The sequence below is a fragment of the Alligator mississippiensis genome, chromosome 4 (assembly GCF_030867095.1).
Source record: "Alligator mississippiensis isolate rAllMis1 chromosome 4, rAllMis1, whole genome shotgun sequence".
NCBI lineage: Eukaryota > Metazoa > Chordata > Crocodylia > Alligatoridae > Alligator > Alligator mississippiensis.
The window spans coordinates 43,991,347-44,013,483 of record NC_081827.1 but is presented as its reverse complement, the minus strand read 5'-3'; the positions used below and the strand labels follow the sequence as shown (position 1 = coordinate 44,013,483).

Genomic DNA, 22,137 nt, shown 5'->3' with positions numbered 1-22,137 from the left:
CCTTACCCCTGGAAGTACTCCTTTCAGCAAGGGGTTTTGCCATCTCAGACCCAGAAAAATACCAAATTATATTCTAAAAAGCAAACATCTACAACATTCATTAATTGATTTAAAAAAATGTTTCTGTCCTGGTTTACATGCATTTGTGTAATGTGCACAGAGGAGATTGTATGCATAAAATGAAGTCTCATTCTTGTATATTGTGGGGGGCTGTGGGTATGTGGGGGAGGGTGTGGGTGTGTCTGTGGGGGGGTATGGATACATTGGCAACACATGCACCCCCTGAGATTGGCCGTGTACCCCTGAGATAGGCTGCTGCCACTGCTGCCAGCAGTGTCTGTGGGTGGTTGCTGATCACTACTTGGTGCTCACCACCCCCACCCTCACTGCCAATACTGCCACAGCCACCTGCTGGAGGTCCCCACCTGCTGCCACCATGCCCCCACCCCTGCCATCTGCAGGTGGTTGCCATGCCCCCCCAGCTTTAGGAGGAACAAGGCACCCATGGGTGGATAGGTGTGGGGGTGGGTGAGGGAGCATGTGGGCATGTGTAGGGGTGTGGGTGTCTGCGTGTATGGCAGTACAAGGGGGGGCATGTATGTGAGACTTGCCCTATGAGCACACACACACCCTGGGATACTGGTGTGGCCATGTGTTCTTGTGGTCCAGGGATGCATCCACGTGGTGCTGGAACAGTGAGGGGGCAGGAAGTCAGGGAAATGGCTGGGGGTGGGGTGGAGCTGCCAGCTCTCCCTGGGTCCCACTGCCCCTGGCTCCTGTCATCTGAGGGAAAGCCAGCATGGGTTTGTTGTGGGTAGGTCTTGCCTGACTACTCTCATCTCCTTCTATGACCAGGTGACATATCACCTGGACAAGGAAGAAGAAATTGACATCATATGTCTGGACTTTAAAAAAGCCTTTGATCTGGTGTCCTATGATCTCCTCATGGAAAAATTGGCTAACTGTGGCCTCAGCTATACCACAATCCAATGGCTGGGAAATTGGCTCCGAGGTCAGACCCAGAGAGTAGTCGTCGATGGAAGCGAACCATTATATTGCTCCATGACCAATGGTGTCCCCCAAGGATCTGTCCTTGGACTAGTTCTCTTTAACATCTTTATTGGTGTCAGAAGCACGCTGGCCAAGTTCACTGATGACACTAAACTTTGGGGCATAGCGTCCACACCTGAGGATAGGCTAGTGATCCAGGCTGACTTGGATAAGCTTAGAAAGTGGGCAGATATAAACCTGATGACATTCAATACTGAAAAATTCAAGGTACTCCACCTCGGGGGGAAAAAAAACTTGTAGCATGCTAACAGGCTCGGCAGTGCTATGCTCACTAGCACCACAGCTGAAAGAGACTTGGGGGTCATGACTGACCACAAGATGAACATGAGCCACCAATGCAATGTCGCAGCTGGTAAAGTAAACCAAACTCTGGCTTGCATCCATAGATGCTTCTCAAGTAAATCTCAGGATGTCATCTTCCTGCTGTACTTGGCCTTGGTGAGGCCGCAGCTGGAGCAGTGCATCCAATTCTGGGCTCCACAATTCAAGAAGGATGTTGAGAAGCTTGAGAGAGTCCAGAGGAGAGCCACGCGTATGATCAGAGGGCAGGAGAACAGACCTTATGAGGAAAGGCTGAGAGCTATGGGACTCCAGCCTGGAAAAGTGCAGGCTCAGGGGTGGCCTGATGGCTGTCTATAAGTACGTAAGGGGTGTACATCCGGATCTGGGGGAACATCTATTCACCACAGAGCCCTGAGGGATAACAAGGACCAACAGTCATAAACTTCTCCAAGACCATTTTAGGCTGGACATAAGGAAAAACTTCTTTACTGTCCGAGCCCCCAAGGCCTGGAATAGACTCCCTCCAGAAGTGGTGCAGGCGCCTACTCTGGACTCATTCAAGAAATGTTTGGATACTTATCTTGCTGGGATCCTTTGACCCTAGCTGAGTTCCTGCCCCTGGGGCAGGGGGCTGGACTTTATGATCTTCAAGGTCCCTTTCAGCTCTAACATCTATGAAATCTATGAAATCTTTGGCAGGCAGCCAAGAGCAAATAAATATTAATTTACTTAATTTTTAGGGGTCCCGTGAGTTAGATAGAGTGGCCTGGTGGGCTGGATTCAGCCCATGGTCCATATTTTGCCCACCCCTGCTCTAGGATTTGTAGTACAGAATCACAACAGCAGGACTTTGGCTTAAACTGGCTTATGTGTAACTTCTGTCCCTAGTATTAGAGTATGGCATGTAGAAACTGAAACCAAATATATAGAAGTGTCTTTTCATGCAAACTACAGTTACCATTGGTTTTACCTTATATTTATAAAAACATATATCTTTCATCTTTACTTTGTTTGTTTTCACCAGAAATAATTTCTCCCACATCAGAGTACTTGCTCCCCCACCACACACTGCTCCCCAAACAATGGCCTAACAAGCAGAGTTGGGACAAATCTTGAAGGAGAGTGGGGCAAGGGGAGGAGAAGGACATGGGTTCCAACAGCAGGGGGCACTTGGGTTGTGAGGTAATGGGATGCAGTACTCTACTCGTTCCTGGAACTCCAATTCTAGTTGAGCTGCTGCTGGCACGCATGCTCTTCCCCTCCGGCTATTGCTCTTAAAGTTGCAGGAGCCAGATACAGTTTCAGAGTTTCTGGCATGGGAATCCTGCCAGGGCATGGACTCCACAGTGGTGGGGATGATTCTGGTGCCCCTGCCAAATTGGCACCTGGGGTGCCCTCTCACATATCCCCAAATATGCTAGTTTCCCCCAAAACACAAAAGGTCACGGATATAGGTACATTTCTTTCTGGAAGAGTTGTTTTCATATAAATATAAAGCTATTTTCACCACACTTGTCTACCTGATTTTCTTGCTGTAGACTAGCTAACTACCCTGAATAAACTGCATGGAACAGGTTGTTAATTGCTTGCTAAAGCAAAGCTTATTTTTGTTACTACTCTAGACTCCCTGACTTCTGCTTTCCAAAAGCTCATCTTGCAATGACCTTTGTTTTAACACAAGAGCAGCACTTTGTTTATACAGGCAAAAGGTATAATGTTTACATAAAATAAGAACTAGGAAAACGGAAACATTGATCTTAAGAGACTGAAAATGGATCCTTAAAAGAAAAAATTGTTATCAAAATTAGTTTTATTTTAAACACACACTTTTAGATCTTAGATTTTATTTAAAGATACATAATTAGTCAACTTTTGGAGTTCTGAATGAAGTCAAAGCCACTGACATCACAGGATCAATTTTAACCTTCTTTCAGAAAAGAAACACCATCAAAGTTAACTAACCTAATTCAGCCTCATAGTCTTATTTAGATTTTTCCTACTCCTCAGGAACCAAAGATGCAATTTCCACAGACACCTTAGAGAAACATAGGCATTTGTCAAGAGTGGGGTTAATCAGCAATGATGTAAAGATGAATTGGCTGGAATGTAGAATACATTAGAGAGAGAGATACAGAATGCATCCTCTTATTCATCTGTCAAAGGCAATTGCTCATTAAAGTATTGCATTTAGAAGAATATAAGTGTTACATATACAAACAGAATTTAATTCTGACTCCTGCTAGGGGAAATACTTTATAGTGCTTCACATAATATACGCTGGGCCAAGGTCTTGAGGAATGTGGAGGAGACCAGCTCAACTAACTGTCGTAGGTTGATTTTCTTCCCAGAAACCACTGACCTGATTCCTTTCTCTTTTTACTGAGGTGTAAAACTAAGGTAACTCCACTGAAGTTAGTGAAGTGATACAAGTCTAAGAGAATCAGGTCTCATATATCCAGACTTGTCAAGACTGCTTGCACTTTGTAGTGGTCAAAAGGTGCTTAGAAGCAGGACTACTCCCCGTCCAGGAGCAGTTTACCTTATAACCTGCCTGGGAACTTGTGACTGAACAACATTACTGAATCACCTGCAAGACATTCCCTCCCCACCATTGCTATTGATTTTTATAAAACATTAAGAGATGAGCACTACTGGGAGGCTACTGACAGCAGGAGAAATCATTCCATCATGACAAAGTTTGAAATTATTTAGGGAAAAAGATGTCAAATTTCCAGAGTGAAATAGAAGGTAATTATCATTATCACTGCAGCATCTAATGGCCCCAACTGGGTTCCAAGCCATGTTACTAGATATTATACATGCTTATATACATAGGGTAAGAGATGGGCTCTGCACCAAAGATTTTACAATCAAAGAAGACAGGATTAACAGCAGGGAAGTAGTAGAGCACAGAGATTAGAACAATTTACCTAAACCCACCATTATACAAGTCTGCTGGGCAGCAGAAACAGCTTAGGCATGGCAGTTCTATTGCCTCTATTCTCTGGAAAAAGGTCATGAATCCTTTTCTGGAATGCCTCCAAACCTGGTCAAAAGTAGTTTATGACCTTGCAATTCCTTTTAAACCCTCTTACTTTCAAGTGTCTCATGTCAGGTTGAAAAGTATATTAAAATTCTTTGTATTGAAACTTCTTGTGGCCTTCAAAAAATGCATGCCCTTCTAGCTATTTAACTTAATGAACACTACAACACATATACGTACAAAAAAGCTATTAAAAACAAATATGAAGGTATAAAGTCAGGTATGCAAAAGTAAGGAAATGCCAGTATTAATTCAGCTACTTGTGTATATATACACCACTACAGCCTTTGATTATATGATCACAATTGATATTTTCTACACACATCAAAATACAGCCAAAGAAATAGAACTGATTTTTAGCACAATAAATGCAGCTGTACATTTTAATTTCTTACCTTTCAGTTGACCAGAGCAGCATAGGAACATGGTCCACAGCCAGAGCCACTTTGAACAGCCCAGTGAGGTACCAGAACAGCTGGACTGGGGCAACAGAATAGAACCTGGCCATGTTTCCACTCAGATTAGAACATGACTGACTAGCTGCAAAGAAAACTCTGAACATATGGCAAAGCAAGCTGCATTTGCCAGTTTAATCTGCAGTATCTGGATCCAGCCAGAGTGCTAGGCAGAGCTGTTTGACATCAACAGTATGAACTTTCAAAACATCCACTTCATCAACTGAACCTGAATGCTAAAATTTTTAACAACTTTCAGTGAAAAAATATGCACAAATATTCTATGGACTGTGTGCGCCCTGAATCTTACACACAGACCTATTAACTGATCATCCACAGGACATTGATCTTGAGGCCTACATTTATTCCAATCTGTTTGCTAACTCACTGCAATATCATTATAACATATTGGCTAAATTGCTAAATCTCAAAGTTAAAGAAAACTTTACTTGTGTTGAAGAAAAATGAATTGCACAATATTTCCATTTGTTCCTCTGCTATTTATTACCCTGCCCCTCAGCTTTAGCTCCTTCACACATTGCAGAAGCTAATGTCACACATTTGGGTGTTGGCAGGTTTGAAAGTTTCAGTGTATCTGTACACTGCAGCTTCCTGTGAGGAGGAAGAGCGAGTGAGAAAATGGTAAGTCTGGAACTTGTCAGTTAAAATGTGGGATTGTTCAATTCTCCTTTCCTAGAGAAAGTATTGACCTATACAACAAAAATGGCTAAAGTCAACAGCAAAGTATAATGTCTTGACTATAATGGCATGACTTAAATAACTTGGAAACATAATAGAACAAAATGGTTACAGGAATTACTTCTTTCTAATAATGTGCTCCCTTTGTATGTTTCATTTTAAAATTCTGCTCTGACATTTTCAAGCGCTGAGCTATATTGAAGTCATTCATGTGCATTTTCAACTGTTTAATTAAGTAGTATCGTAAACATTAGAGTCATGCTGACCCTTCACAGAGTCAGAGAAGCACTCCATGAACTGCTGAACTAGGAACTGGGGCTGTGCGAAGCTTAGGGTACTCATTCGATTTGGAAGAGATTCGGCCCAATTTGGTGGCCGAATTTCTGAATGCAAATCGAATCAGACCAATTAAAAGGTCCGAATCAATTTGAAGCTCTCCGAATCGATTCGGAAAAGACTTGGAGAGCTTCAGCAATTTGGCAGTCCCTGCTCACTGCAGCAGAGAGCTGGATCTGGACTCCACGCTCCTAAGTTGGGGGGGGGACCATGGGGGGTACCTGTGCCAGGCCCCATCCCCTGCCTGCTCCTCCAGCCCCCCCTGAGTGCCCTCGACCCCTGCCCGCTCTCCTAGCCCCCCCACCATGGCTGCCCTGCCTGACCCCAGCTCCTGGCTCTTTAAAAAAAAGTCCCTATTCACTGGCTGTTGTCAGGCAAGGGGGCGATCCCTGTTGCCCCCCACTGCCCCATGCTGTGTGGGGGGCTCTCTCATGAGCCCCCTGGCCCCTGCCCACTCTCCCAGGCTCCCCCCGCCACATGGCTGCCCCACTTGCCCCAGCTCCCAAGCCTTTAAAAAAAAAAGAAAAAAAAGCCCCAACTCACCAGCTGCTGCAGAGGCCTTGTGCCAGAGCCCCCCATGCAGTGCGGGGCAGTGGGGGGGGATGGGCAGGGCGGCAGTGGGGATCATCCTCGCTTGGGCAGCAGCTAGTGAGTTGGGGCTTTTTTTTTTTTTCTTAAAGGCCGAGAGCTGGGGTGAGCGGGACAGCCATAGGCAGTGGCAGCTGGGAAAGTGGGCGGGGGGCCAGGGAGCTTGTGACAGAGCCCTCAACATGGTGTGGGGCAGCGGGGACCCCCCCCCACCTGGCAACAGCCAGTGAGTGCAGTCTTTTTTTAAAAGAGCTGGGAGCTGGGAGAACGGTTGGGGGAGCCATTGAGAGCAGGCAGGGGATGGAGCTGATTTGGAGATTCAGCTGATTTGGCCTCAGCTGAATCTCTGAATCAGATTTGGCTGAGTCGATTCAGGAGAATGTTTCAAATCACCGAATCGAATCACTGTCCCCCGAATCGGCCAAATCTGAATCCAAAGAGAATACTAGCCGCTTTGCATAGGCCCACTAGGAACCACACTTGATCTTAGCCTAAGAGCAGCAATGATACAGAAAGGACCAGTGAAGAGCCATCAGCAAACTCAAGGTAGCAGGATATGAGCAGAAGTGGAAGCAGGTGTCATACATTGAAACTTTAAGAGAGCATTAGTGGCTTGAATTTTTGCGACCCATTTGACTTCATCCTTAGTTTATTTCTATATTATGTAAAAAATTACTTCATTTTAATATAAAATCAGTTTTGTGATAGAAGAGGAAAGCTACGTAAAATTAAATGTAAACAAACTCCTCTGCTTACCCTCTTTATAACACTTATATGTATCCCAGACAGCTTTTACCATCAATAGCTCCTGCTACTTTTGAAGGTTCAATTTCGATTTTGATTTATTCATTCTTACCAAAGAAATACTATAGGTCATGGTAAGGCAGAGCAAATGAAATAAGGCAACACTAAAAGGGAAAGAAGGTAGAACCAACTGGAGTGTTTGAAGAGGACAAGTTCAGTCAGAACACAAAATACTGTAGACATGAGGAATGTTCCACTTCACACTGCCCCTACAATGGGAGTCTTACAGCATTAGTCTTTATTTTCCCACAGCAGTTCTGGAAGACTCCTGGATTGTGTTTTCATGTACCTGCTGCCTGCAAAACTCCCTCTGATAAGATTACAGCTACCTGGCTGGGAGAAAACAAGAAGACTGAACAGGTGAAAGTTAGGGGAAAAAAATACATAAACAAAGAATACATGGATGGGGTTGATACAAGATTTTTGATGATACCAGAATCAGGTTTCAGTGAGGCTACTCCATGGTTGATGTGGCATCACCAATACAATACATGCTACTAAGTGCTTTGTATCAGAGTTGCTGGGTTTTTGGTTGTAGCCATGTTGGTCTAAGGACATAGGCAGGCAAGGTTCTTTGAGTAGATGTGATATCTTTTATTAGACCAACTGGGTAGTTGGAAAAAAGTTCTTAGCAAGCTTTCAGGTATAATCACCCTTCTTCAGGCACAGGAAGTCTCTGCTATTCAGAGTGTTACTCAAGAGTATACTTATATCAGAGTAGTACTCAGAAATCTTATCAGGGTTGGCCTTTATGAAAGCCAAGAAGAAAAACAAGGTATTGAATCCTTAGTCTCAAAAGCTGTTTCATAAGACACAGTATTAACAGATACTGATGCAATGTCTTTGGCAGGCAACTCCTTAACAACTGTCAAATAGTTTTCATTTATAAAGGCACAGTTAGGATGTCTTTACAGAGCTAGAAAATCCTTCTTTTCAAAACTTCAATTTTCTTTTCAACTACTTCTAGTGTGAAGCGTATGGAATTCCTGTCATAAAATCTGAGCTGGAGAAGGAAGAAATCAGTGTAAGAGGGTGTACTGGTGCTTGGGCCTGCATGTGGTTACTGTGTTCTAGCGTATGTATCAGATAGCTGAACACAGTGGGTTAAAGAAATTAAATAAAATAAAATAAAAAGGAGAAGCTGTGAAATGAGGGAAACTTTCTTTTCCCTTCCCAGATAGGAAAGAGATTAATGCAGAGGTTTGAGTTGTAGTTTTGTTTAAATAAAGAAAAGAATATGAGGAAATTATAGTTGGGACTTTATTTTGCCTCCATCAAAAAGTTTGGCTTGCATATGAACATAAAGACATTTGCTTTATTTCCTTGTTTTGACTGTTAGTCCCTAAAAATAAAATTTTCATGACAAGTACAGTAAGGAAAGACATAGCTATTGTGGGGGAAGAGTTTTGTAAAAAAGGTGACTTACCTCGAACTGAAGTGTAAGGAGATCTCAGGACTCCATTTTTCTAATCAAGTAGCATGCAAACAGTGACCTACATGTTCAGATTGATGCTATCTAACAAGCAAGAATTGTGTAAAATTTACCATTATACATCCCTCAATATTTATCCTTAAATTACACATAAACTAAACCCCAGATTTAGACAACTTAGAACACTGAGGTGTTAACACCGAACATAGATTTAAAATCCTGTCACTCAGACTAATCTCTCATTTTTGAAGTGTTATTATAATGAGGAAAGATGACAAAATGTTACTTTCATCTCCTCTCTTAGCTACAAATCAGTTTATTACATGAAAAAGGGTATAAATGCTGATTTCCCAAAGCCCATTTTGGATTTCCACTCCCACTTGCTTGTCCAAATGTACACATGCTTTCTTATTCAATCCTATGCAGAGACCATAACCCATGTCTTTCTCATCCTGTCAAAGTTGAAACATGGGACACACACACATGCAAAAAATAGTAGGCAAGGAAGAGGGATGTGGGCTTAATTTCTTCTTCCACTAAATCCTTAAATGAAATGTCTCTGCTTCATAATTCTGCATCCCTGACTTAAATAATTCTGAATAGAAAGTGTAGCTACCAGATAGATGCAGATGAAGGTAAATTTAGGGTCCTAAGTTATCACAAGGGGATGTCTTTTGTAACAATAGCAATTCATGGGTATAAGCAGCCAATACAATGACTGTAGAGAGGAAAAAAAGAAAGGTCAAGTCTAAATATGACCCACGAAACAGATTCAGTAGCTGGCATGCAGTCTGCAACTGCATATTAAGATATTCCTTAGCAACTGTGGACAATGAAAGCATGTTTGTATTGATTCTGAGCCTTAAAATAGGCTAGAGATTTTAATTCTGATGTCAGGTATTACCCCTGGAGGGGAAAAATAGTGTCAAATGTTGATCACCAATTATTTTACTATCATCAAACAATCCATCACTACATGCATCACTTTTTGGTACAAAATGTGTATTCATGCTTTTCTAATTGCAACTTCCTGTTAGGATCCAGGTTCCCAGATCAGAGATGGGTCTTCTGGCCTATGGGGCTTCCTAATGCAGCTGTCAGCAGTGCAGGAGCCTCTGTGTTGGCACCAGGAGCAGAGTTAACGCTGCTTCCACTTAAACCCCATTGCTATAGCTGCAGGAGCCACTGCTGACACTGGATCAGCATGAGGCTCAGCATGCAGATGGCTCCAATTACCGTGGTGACAGATGGGGAATGTTAGGGAGTGGCATTAACGCTGTACAGCTGCAGCACGAAACGCTGTAGAATGGATATGGAAGTGGGTTGTTGGCCTATGAGGTGCCTCACAGTCCAGATTCCATTCACATGGTCAAATGAGTCTGGCACCCCTGCTCTAAAGCATGCTGGGGGAAAGCCAGAGCTTTTTTCTTTGGAAATGGATTAAACTAGGTGCTTGTTGAATGAAAATATTTGGATTTGCCCCTGTCTAAGCTCTATCCAGTGAGAAGAGACCCACTTCAGGAGCAGCAGGTGCTGAAGAAGAACCTTTTCAGCACCCGTTCTTGTGGACATGTCTTTTGATGAGGAAAGAGAAGCAGAGAGGCCCGCATATGCAATCCATATGCTATGTCCCTTTCATCAACAAGCAAGTATCCATTGGATGAAAGCAGTTATGGTAGAACTTCCCCCTAGGTTGCTGGAGAGGGATTCATACATTGATCACTTCCATATGGTTGGACTGAGGAACAGAGAATGTGGGCATAGGTCAAGGGCCAGCTCCTTGGGTCTCAAGGTGTCAGAATTGCATCTCTTTTAAAAAAAAAACCACGTTTTCCATCCTTGTAGTTGCAAATGAGATGAGTATAAATGATACCAGCCTAACTGTGCAACCTACTTGAACTGATACCAAGAGACATGAAGCACCCCATTCAGCACAATTTATCCTGAAACCTGCAATGCTAGGAGTCACCACTGACACCACCTCACAATACAATTTAATTCAATTCACAGAAGCAAGGCCCCCCTCTGCAGTATAGACACCTAATTTCTATCTGTTATCAGAACATCATCTACCAATGCAAATGAATGCAATGCTTTATTTAATAACCAGGTTAACACCCAGCTGAGTATTATGAGCTTTCACAGCTGTTTCAATAATGTAAACAGATACTGGAAAAGTAACAATAGATACAATAGATATAGTTAGTTACCAGTCTATGTCCAAGTCTCCCTGCCACTTCGGGAACAGCAACTATTTGCATGTGTAATTTTAATATATCAAAAACCAACCAACCAACCAAACTATCTGGTCACCTTCAAGGAAACACTGATAATTTCTACCAAATTCTCAGACTCTCAACAGCCAGAAAGGACACAGTTCCTAAACACAAGTTGCAACTCAAATTGATGCTATCTATCTCGGAGACCAAGAACGGCTGGAACTGAAGGAAAAATAATGGTATTTGTCTCAAGAATTTGTCCTGTATCTACAAAACCAAACAGATGTGATCCAATCTAAACAATTTCTCCCAGCAGATAAAATACTTCAACAAATTGAGGTACTTAACTCAGCAGTTGAGCAGACACAACCTGAATGAACTAGGCTGTTCCTTCACCTGGAAAAATCTTTGCTGATTGAGTTTTGCAGATACTAGGTTAGAGTCGAGGAACCTTTTTCTATTTCTTTCTTATGGCATCAGACCCCAAAACCTGTATCCAACAAGCCCCCAAATAGAATATGCACCTTTTTGAAAGGCAAAATGAAGAAAAGTTTTTTCCAGAGTTATGGCTGCACAAAGTAAGGACAGATCCTAATTTTCAACTGACTCACCTTCCCTTTTCTGCATAACTAAACCTGACTCTTTAGCTGTTCCTGAAGACTGGTCTCCATAGGTGGCTCTATGATTTTGAAAAGAGCTAAAAGACTATGAAATAGACCAGAAACAGACAGCAAAATCGCCCTAAGGACAGTTAGCTTCATTAGTGGAACATGAGCACAGTTAAAAGGAGAAAGGGTGGCTAATACCTGTAGAGTGAAGAACAATGAACCATTAAATCAATTGATTCCCTCAGTTGCTTCGACAGTAATACCACAGGTGCTGACTGTACTGTGGAGCAGGAATCAAACCAGGGTGTTTCTAAATCCATGTAGAAAATCAGCTTTTCCACTTAATACAAGCACTCCCATTTTGGGAGGGTTGATTCTGGGGAAGGGGTGCATGTTATAGGAGAAAATACAGTATTTTGATGCAGTTAGTCAATTTGCTGACTTATATTATTCACTTTCTGTCCTGCTTTAGTCATAGGTAAAGTGACATGATCTGTGAATCCAAAGTCAAGGATTGATATATAGATACAGAGGTCCTGCTGTATCATAAAAAAATATGCATCAATCATGCTGTATTCATCATAGACCTACTTTCTATGCATATCCAAATATTCCAATTTAAAGTCAAACAGACTGAAAAAAAGTTAGTCATGATCATGACATGAGGATGAATACACCAACACAGTCTATGGCCTAGTTTTTTTTTTTATGTTTCAGCTAAGCCACATGTGGCTCCCGAGACACAAGAGGGAGCTGTTGGGAGCCTGCACTCTGTCACCACGTGTGGCTCCTGGAACTCGGCTGGGGCTCCAACTGGAACTGCTCAGCTCCAGCCTCCAGTAATTCCTCCTCCTGTCCCTGCTGTAGCGCTCGGGACAGCAGGGAGAGGAAATGGTGGCAGGCAGAAGGGAACTAACAGCAGCTGGAAGGGAAGGGAAGCTGCAGCTGGGGGCTCCTGCCCCAGCACATGGAGGTCCAGCTCCAGGCCACTTTCCACCAACTCTGCCTGCCAGGCACCATCAGCAGCCACCTGCAAGTGGCTGAGTAGGTGAAAGGCCCAGGGCAGGTGCAGGTGGGAGCGCCAAGCAGGCAGTCTTGGGTGGGAGCGGGCAGGGCTCAACCCCATGCGGAGCGCCAGGGAGCAGCTGCAGGCCGGAGGGGAAGAGTGGGCAAACTGTATCTGCACCACCCATGTGCCTCCTTCCCCTCCCCACCCCACACACACCCCTGGCCAGCTCCCAAGACCTAGCGCTCGGGCAGCCCCTACACGTGCACACCCAACTCCCTGATCCCCACCTCCCACACATACCCCCTGCCCCCACCACACATAATATATAAAATCAAGACTTTATTTTGAGCTATTATGCAATCACCTCTATATATGCTGCTCAAACATACATAAATCAGGACTAAAATATTTTTTGAAATAAAATTAAAGTGTTATAGTAGATGTTTGATTTTTAGTATATGACTTGCTTTTTATCTATACTTTGTTAAAATGATTTCTCCTGAAAGATTTTATTTGGTGCCATTCTCGGGAGGTCTGATGCCACTGAAACCCCCAATAGGTTAAGGGTGATGGGGCTGGTTGTTATAGGGGTCACAACCCCTTGCTATCTGATCGGTCATGCCTGTGCCTCGTGACCTACAGGGCAGAACTTCTGGGGCCCCAGGGGCAGGCCATGCACCATGACGGTGGTGTTTCTCAGCCAAGTGTTTCCCAGGCAAGCGGTGGACTTTCTGATGTCTGGGACCATGTGATGGGGGCGGGGGATTCTGGAACCCCCTTTTGTACAATAATTCTAATGTTTCTTAACAGGCATGTTCTTTTCCATGACAGAGAGCTCATTTCCAACAGTTGTATGAAGGCTCAGATCCAGCAAAGCACATGAAATCAACTGGACTATTCCACATGCTTAAAACTCTACATGGGCTTAAGTGCTTTGCTGGTTTTGCACCAAACCCCACTGATGTGTACGGGGTGCACATGTACCCCTTGAGCGTGGTGGTGCACCCCCCGCAAAAAGGTACCACTGACACTGACAGCAACGTCTGTGGGTAGTCTGCGATTGCCAGCGGTGTTTGTGGGCGGTCACCGACCATTGATCAAAGCTCATCCCCTTCCCTCCTGCTGACAGCACTGCGGCTGCCTGCAGGAGCTCCCTGGCTGCCACCGCCATGCTCCCACCGCCACCTATGCTGGTGCCGCGCTGCCTGGGGCAGCTCACCGTGCCCTCTCAGCCTCTGTGGGCACGCAGCACTCGTGCATTGAAGTAAAATAAATGAAAAAACTCTCACCAACTTCAATGTGCATTGCTTGGTTAGGTTCTAAGTCTCCTGTGGCTCTGCTTACAGCTTCTAATAGAATTTTCAATTAGTTTGCTGCTAAATATAGGCTTAGTAAACACTTCTTATTCACTATAAATAATTATACTAGTCAGGGCAACAGGCCTTCAACCAGGGGTTAAAGAATTGCCTAACACAGTGGATCAAAGCAAAGAAAGGAAACTGTTAAACTTCTTATATAATTTTTTATTTAACGTATACAATACAAATACAAAGAAGAAAATAATTTAACACACATTAATGGGAGAAACTGACTCCTGCTGTAACTTCAAAAGAGTACTGAAAATATATAGTTCCAATTTTACAAAATACTTGCATGCAGGTAGTCCCATTAAATTCAGTGGAATGATTTGTAAGTGTACATATCCTTCTGAGCACAAATGTTTGCAAGATATTGGAGCTATATTTTAACTAGCATATATATTCTGCAGTTGTGAGCTGATGAGAGTTTTTTCTATTTATGGTTTCTGCCAAAGGGCCTGATACATTTGAAGCAAAGAAAAATGACTTAAAATGTATTAAATCCTACAATGTTATAATATAGAAATGGAAACAAAGGGAATTATTTAAATTCTTCACTGTAATATTTATAAAACAACTGCAGCCAAAAGTTCAAGGCACTGCATGATACATAGATAGTTACTGTTATGCAGAATTTTTTGAATTATTGTTGAATTTTACAAGTTACACGCTAAATATATTTTATTTTAAAAAATAACACACTTATAGAACATGAAATACAGTTTTAACAGCTGGTCTGTATTTAACCATTAGATTCCTGGAAGTTTAGCTTGATATGTTACTTACGTTCTAGAAATATAATGAAGCTATAGATGAAAACAGACAACTTTTTAATCCAGTTAAATCATGTTAGTCATGTTAAATCAATAATTCAGGGAGCAGTTTCATCTCTGAAGAGTTATGCTTCTGAACTAGAAGGGACAGGCTTACTTATTAAAAGTTCGTCTGTGTTAGTCTGCCTGTCACCTCTATGCAAAAAAGATGCCATCTCTGGAATCTGAGAGAAATAGTTTTTTGCCAGGACATGTTTGTGCTTTATCCTATGAATAAACACCATTTCATAAGCCTGAAAGTAAAGAAAATGCAAGTTCCATTAAATGCAAGCAAAATCACTCAACCTATCTGTATATGTTGCTACATATTCTAAGCATAAATACTGTATTTGCTAACTGCCTACTATCTAATAAATTAAACTAGAACATTCAAATTCATATATGTTATTTAATGACTGTGCAGCAGTCATAAGACTTGATACTTGGTATATACTACTAATTTGTGCCAGCATAGACATGTCAGCTCAGATGCACGTTCAAAAAGATCAATGTAACTTGTTGCAACCACCTGACAATGTAACTCGTTAGTATATACACCTCCTTTTCCCTTAGGTGTGGATGACGTTACGCAGACAGAAGAGGGCTTCTGCCAGCTTAGTTTCTATAATCTGGGGGGTACAGTAGAGAAGATGACAGAAAAATACCCTTTTGTCACCATGCGTTGCATCTCCACTAGGGGCTCTGTGGACAGCTAGCTCTGCAGCCCCATAATATAGACAAGCTCTGAGTCTGGAAGGTACTGAGTGCCTCCAGTGAAATAATAGCCTCTCTGTCATGTTAGGGGAAAAAAAAAAAAAAGCAATGGGAGTGTAGGGCATCCCACACATCACCAAAAGCACATGCATTATATGTTTACATTAGGGCCTGTCAGATGTTACATTTGTCACATAATTAATGCATTACTGGTGCAATAAACTGTAATATGCCACACGTGTAAGCATTCTATCACATGATAAAATGGCAAACCAGTCAAAGATGTTAATTGTTAAATGTGGAACATCATTGTGTCTGGTTTGTATCATTCTTTAATTTGAATGTGTGGCATGTACAAGATCCGTTCTCCTTCTACCTCCAAAGGGATGAGGGGAAGAGCCACTGGCTCCCTAACATAGTTTGCAGACTGCCCTGTCCTCCTCACTGCTGCCTAGCAGCAATGGCAACAGGGCTGTAGGGGCAGCCCTTTAGAGTTCTGGGCATGAGGGGAACCTGGGATCCACTCCCCAATTCTGGGCTTCTCATAGGCTTGCACATGTAAAGGGTGTGCTAGGCAACCCAACATCAAAGAACAGTGCTAAGTTTCCAGAGCACCAGCAGACAGGTGATGGGATCTGAAGAACTGTATCCCAAATAGTAAAGGTTACATGTCCTACTAGGGTAACTAGGCCATATCTTGCATACAGGTTTCCCTCGATTTATGCTGTACATGCATTCCTGGAGAATGGTGCATAAATCAAATTCATATAAAGCAAACCCACTTAACAATGTAACAAATAGGGATAGATTGCCATGGCGGTGAGGGAGGAAGGGAGGGAATGAGGTTGGGACTAGGGAAGGGGCAGGGGGAGGGGTGCCGCTCCCGGGACTACACAAGGCAGCAAAGCAGAGGGATCAGAGCGGCACTCATTCCAGCCCTGGCTGCAGCAGCCCCAGGAGCGGCTGGCACCAGCGGCAGCCACTGGGTTGCACTGTGCTCTTCCTGTCCCCACTCACCTCTGCTCTTGGGCTGCACTGTACCCTAGTGCAGGCAGCTGGTGTCAGCTGCTCCCAGCGACACTGCAGCCGAGGCTGAGGTGAGTGTTGCACCCCATGCTGCCCAGGGCTCTGCTTGTCCATACTCACCCCAGGCTGTGCTGAAGCAGCCCCAGGAGCAGATGACACCAGCTGCCTATACCATGGCATGGTGCAGCCCAGGAGCTGGGGCAAACCCAGGCATGAGGGGACAGGTGGAGCACGGTGCAGCCCAGCAGCTGCAGGCAGCTGGCACTGGCTGCTCCCAGGACTGCTGCAGCCAGGGCTGGGGTGAGTGGGGCCATGGACCTTCCCCTCCCCCCACAGACTTACCTGCTTGAGCGAGGGGGCATCTATGCCAATCGCATAGAGCGAATTTACCTTGCATATAACGAATTATGGGTCTAAATATGCTCATTGCGTAAGAGTGAATTCGCATATAAAGAACATGCATAAATCGAGGGAAACTTGTATCACGCATGGCAAGACATGCAATTTTTGGAATCTGGAGTAAAATTCTTGCGATTCCATTGAACAATTAAATTAACACCTGTCAAGGGCAGGAAAAGGATTAGGAAGAGACTGGCAGTGCTTAGAAGTTGTGTGTTTTGAAGGTAATGGATAAGGGATCTGTTTCTTGATTGGAATTAGTCTGAGCCTTTGTAAATGCTCATTAGGGTATATCATCCTAAACATTTTTGTAGCATTTTATTCAGAGTATGTTTTGAACCACTCTGTATTCTAGAAGTTCATTCATCCAAAATTCTGCAAACTGAAAATGTTTAAAATTATATTCAATATGATACTGTCATAATTATATTAAATACACAAAGGGCTCTGTGTGGTAATTGAAGAAACCTGGAATTTCAGTTTTGGGACTGCAGTTCAATCTAGGCAAATGTCCCTAGATGACACTAGTCAAACTTTGCTCAATTGCTACTGATTAGTAACCCTGCATCCTAAACAAATTTACTGATATTAAATCCAATTCAGGTCTCTTGTTTGCTGTGTTCTCATCAGTAACAGGGGAAAAGCTGTACATTTTTGTTTCTATTTACTGTCAAGCAAATGACACCTTAAAACATATTTTAATATCTTCCCTATTTTCATTTATTTGACATTCATTTCTGCAGAAACAAGTGGCCACTAGCAGCAAACAATGGACCTCAACTACTAATGATCTACTTAAAATATGAAAAAGAAGTGCTTTAAAATGAAGCAACTTTTTTTTTTTTTAAAGTATTTGGAAAACTTTATCTATCCCTATTCTGGCATAAACTCTATGTCTATTAAAAACATTAAGTTAATGTTTTGGTAGAATTAAAGTTCTTTCTCTAGTCATTTTCAATATTTTCCATCAGCTTATGCAGTAAGCATAATAAATAAGTAATAGTTCTGAAAACCAGATAAAGATTTTTAGGAAGCTTGACTTCAAATTTAAAAGGGAAATAGTTACAGAAGAAAGGACAACTCCTTTAGGGTTTATAGTGAGCAAGCTATAGAGACTGTCACATTGAATTTTGTATTTAGAGAAACAGAAGCAGAACTGTATATTACCACCTTAGTTATACTGACTTATAACTAAGAGCACCGCAGGAAGTACAGTATTGGGCACCAGTCCATGATGCTATGCTTCTAGCAATGTTCATCAGTTGATGGCCTCTGCATGTAAACAACCCAAAACCTGCATGGTGCTGCACTGTGCTGCTGTCAGCCTGCTAAAGCTAATGACATTGTGTTAGTGTAACATCTGCCAGGGGCCTACATGAACAAAGGTTCTGCCAAGAAATCAGATTGCCTTTTCAGTTTTGTTGATTTAATGTGGAAGAGATGATTCAACAAAAGAGTTTCCTCTTCCAGCATGAAATGTATTTTACCTTTTAAAAAAATTATGCTGACTAGAAGGTGTCTGAATGATTGCTCTGAAAGCCCAAGCTGACATGGACATGTGCCATTAGGAACTAAAGTGAGACTAAACTGACTACCAAAGTGAGACTACACTGACCACCAAACAGACATTGCATGACCACCAAACAAACATTTATGTTGGAAGTGACCATGGGTCACTACCAACATAAATCAGTAACCCAAAAGAGAAAAACACTGTAATCCATTACCAATCACCTGACATACGTAGATATTAAGAAATCTCCTGAGTTTTAGAATATTAAATATTCCAGCCCATTAAGTCCCCATAGCTACAATGTGGGACTTGTTAGATTACTGTACCTTTAGACATAAAACTTTTGACAAAATTTAAGAGTTTCAAGGATTTCTTTAAATAAAAAATATTTTCTCTTTAACTGAGAAAAGCAGATTTGTAACATCCTCTACTCAGAAAAGCAAACATGTTGGGGTTTTTGACAGTTAATTGTACACTATAACAAATAAGTGACACTTGAATGGTATGTATCTAAAAATGACATTTCGAAAAGCTTGTACATGGTGAATGCTTACTAAGTTTTAACAGAATCTAATCATTACATACAAATTTTTGTTCTTATTAAATAGATTTAATGAAACAAGGTGATCACAAGATCCTATTAAATGTAAAATATACTGTAAGAAAAAACGAACGTGTTCCATTTTACCTCCTCAAGGCTGCTCAGCTTAAGATGTGCCTTCGCTTCATCTTCAGTGAGGAGGATAGTATTCCATGGAGACCATTCACAATGTTTATCCCATCTGACCATGACCAAATCATAAAGATCATTGCAGGCACTAAGAGCTGATTGACAACCCCATATATTCTCAACCACGTACTGAAGATCTTGTTGCTGTAATTTAAAAGAGGTTTGAGAAAAAACAATAGTCTTTTGTTATAAACACTTTACCTATCCATCCTTTAGAGAAGGCTTTGAATTCAAATCGTTCTGCGCATATGCTAGAGCAACAGTTCTTAATCTTTCGGACTTGAGGCACCTCTCACTGGACTTGAGACACTCCTTCATAACTTTTGTGAATTAAATGGCATCAAATTTCAAAAACGAAATTTGTATGTTACAGTGCTACCTCCTTGTAGAGGAACCAAGCAGTGGGAATGGGGGATTGAGCAGGCAGAGATGAGCCTGAGCCTGCACTTATCTACTTATCTCCTTGTACCTCACTGCTCCTTTCGAAGGAAGTGGTAGTACCACAGGGTCCTGCAGCATCCTAGCTGAGAATCACTGTGCTAGAGAATGATTTTAGCTAGAGAAGAGGAAACATCTATTAAGTCATCATCAGGCTCTTCTCCCTACAGTATTGTACAGAAGCATTAATTTAATTCTTCCTATAACATCTCTAAAAGATGAGATTCTTAGACACTCTGGATTAATCTTTGCTGATGGCAATTTTATATCTTCCCTTGACAGCTTGCTCAATTGTTTAACTGCTCTTATAATTATCAAGTTTCTTCTGTTTAATTTAGGCTTTCCTGGTGCTGTGATACACCTATTTGTTTGGTTTTTACTTATTAACAACAGCAACAGTTTCATGGTATGTATTAAATTCCTTCTTATTAGCATTTAGAGTCCAAAATTAATTTTCATTTAACAACAACATTTGCTTCTGTTACATATTACTGAAGTTTACACATCATCAACATAATCTGAGTTGCAAAAGATGAAAGGCAATTGGACAAAATCTACCTGGCCTACCCTAAATATATTCTGATTAGGTTAACATAAAACACCATTCTCCCCCCTTCCCTCCCCACCACATACATGAAAGATTCTGCTCTGTCACCTTTGCCTTCCTCTGCTGTTGTCATAGAGTCTATTATCGTGTAATGACATTGCTAGTCATTCTCTTCAGAGAGACTGTGACACCCTGCAGCGGTGCTTCAGATCAAATAAAAGGAAGCAAAACACAATACAACACCAAGCAGCCTAATGGGACACCTGCTTGTATTTAAGTTCTTCCATATACGAAAGACTTGCCTAAGAGGATTATTTCCTCCTAGCATTATGGTTTGTTCATACTAATCTTACATTGATTTATTACTAGCCATGTGAAATCACTACTTATTCTTCTTAAAATAGTCCTTCTGATGCAAAAGGTGGTTTTGGGCTAGTGGTTCATGTTGAACCCTGGCAAGCTTCTCTGTTATATTCCATTATTTTTTTTCTGCAGCAGTCTTGGAAAAAATTATTACAGGACTACATTAAAATAATTTTTTACTTAGACTTATTTCGAAATGTGTCGTCTTTTTCCAAGCTAGTAAGATAAATCCCAGTCTTCTTTCTCCTTCCAGAACAACAACAACAACAAAATCACCTGACTACAATGGCAATTACATTTTAACAGATAATATCCTCATAGGGGTTGACTCCCCCCCATAAAGGTTTCAAGCCAGTGCCGCTACTCTTGCAAAATGTCACATCCCGAGTTCTCAATGTACTATCCTTCCAGACTGAGGACTTTGTCCTGCCCCCGTTGGGAAATATGACCCGAGGGCACAGGGAACATTCTCCTGTTCCAAGTGTGATAGGCTTAGAATCCTTGTAAGTCTGTTTGTTTGGAGTGCAGAGCTCCATTAACTGCATGACCTACAGGTTTTCTCTTCCTTTAGCTTTCCTAAGGCTGGTTTCCACTTTATTTTTCTAAAGATGCTTCCTCCATCTTATAGCCAGTCCTGGAGTTACCACTGGACTTCTGGCTGTTAAGTCAGCCACTTGCAACAGGTAAATTGTTTTATCAGACAGTAGCATATTACAGAATAATAGAAAAAGTAAGATTGGAAGGAACCTCCATAGGTTACCTAATCCACCCCCACCCCCAGGCAGGATTATCCCTATTCTAACCATCCTATACAAATCCTAGTCTAGCCTATTATTAAAACTACACAATCAACCCTGTCAGACAACCACAAAGCATAGTACTCTCAACTGCCACAGGTAAAGCGGGGGATGGAGGGGTGGGGAAACAGGACCAGGGTCCTGCTGCTGGGAATGTTGTTAAAATATACTGAGAGATCCAAAGAAGAGCCCCCCACTACAGAGAAAAGCAAAAAAATCCCCACAGCTCATACCAATCTAGCCATGGGATAACATTTCTTCCTGATTCCAAATGTGGCAACTGGTCTGACCATGAGCAGAGGGGCAAGACTCTCTAGCCAGAACCTCTGGGTTTTAGTCTTAGCAGGAACACTAGCATGCCCCAGTCAAAATCCCCACTGTAGCCATCACCCAGTGCTTCTGAGGAAAAAAGGAGGAAAAAAAACAAACAAAGCAAAAAACAAAAATCCTGATGCACCGCAGCAGGGGGGAAAAACAGTGGCATGAGCAAAGCCCAGAAGCATCAGAAATAACCATAGTAGAGCAAAGGCATAGCTACTTCTAGACCAGCTCTGCCAATTCTTACCCAACTTTTTGAACACCTTTTGTGATGGAGACTACACAGCTTCCCTAGGAAGTCTAAGCCAATACACCTCACTGATCTAACAGTGAAGAAGCTTTTTTCCTGATATCCAGTCTAAACCATCCAGCTCTCTGCAGCAAGAGAGAAAAAGGTGTTCTCCTTATAGCAGCCCTTCAGATATTTGAGGACTTAACATGTTCCCTCTTAAATACCTTTTCTGCAAGCTCAACATGCCTATTTCCTTCAACCTTTCCTCATATAGCCTGCTTTCCAAAAACGTTATCATTTGTTTCCTGCCTCTGTACCCTCCTCTCTAACTTCTCCATGTCCTT

The 22,137-nt window shown here is 42.2% G+C and overlaps 2 protein-coding genes across 8 annotated transcripts in view; both read right to left on the bottom strand.

The window, feature by feature from the left end:
- LOC102572825 (V-type proton ATPase subunit S1) overlaps window positions 1-4,948 on the bottom strand; it is a 96,012-nt gene extending 91,064 nt beyond the window's left edge. Inside the window, exon 1 of the mRNA XM_019491950.2 lies at window positions 4,792-4,948. Coding sequence (XP_019347495.1) covers window positions 4,792-4,904 — 113 coding nt within the window. The 5' untranslated portion in view covers window positions 4,905-4,948. The remainder of the gene's footprint in view (window positions 1-4,791) is intronic.
- Window positions 4,949-14,048: 9,100 nt separating this feature from the next.
- The window catches only part of IQUB (IQ motif and ubiquitin domain containing), a 62,365-nt gene continuing 54,276 nt past the window's right edge, over window positions 14,049-22,137 (bottom strand). For all 7 annotated transcript variants that reach the window (XM_019491922.2, XM_019491932.2, XM_014601094.3 and 4 more), the window contains 2 exons: window positions 19,057-19,242; window positions 14,049-14,970 (listed from right to left, as the gene is read on the bottom strand). In XM_019491922.2, coding sequence (XP_019347467.1) covers window positions 14,803-14,970; window positions 19,057-19,242 — 354 coding nt within the window. In that variant the 3' untranslated portion in view covers window positions 14,049-14,802. The remainder of the gene's footprint in view (window positions 14,971-19,056; window positions 19,243-22,137) is intronic.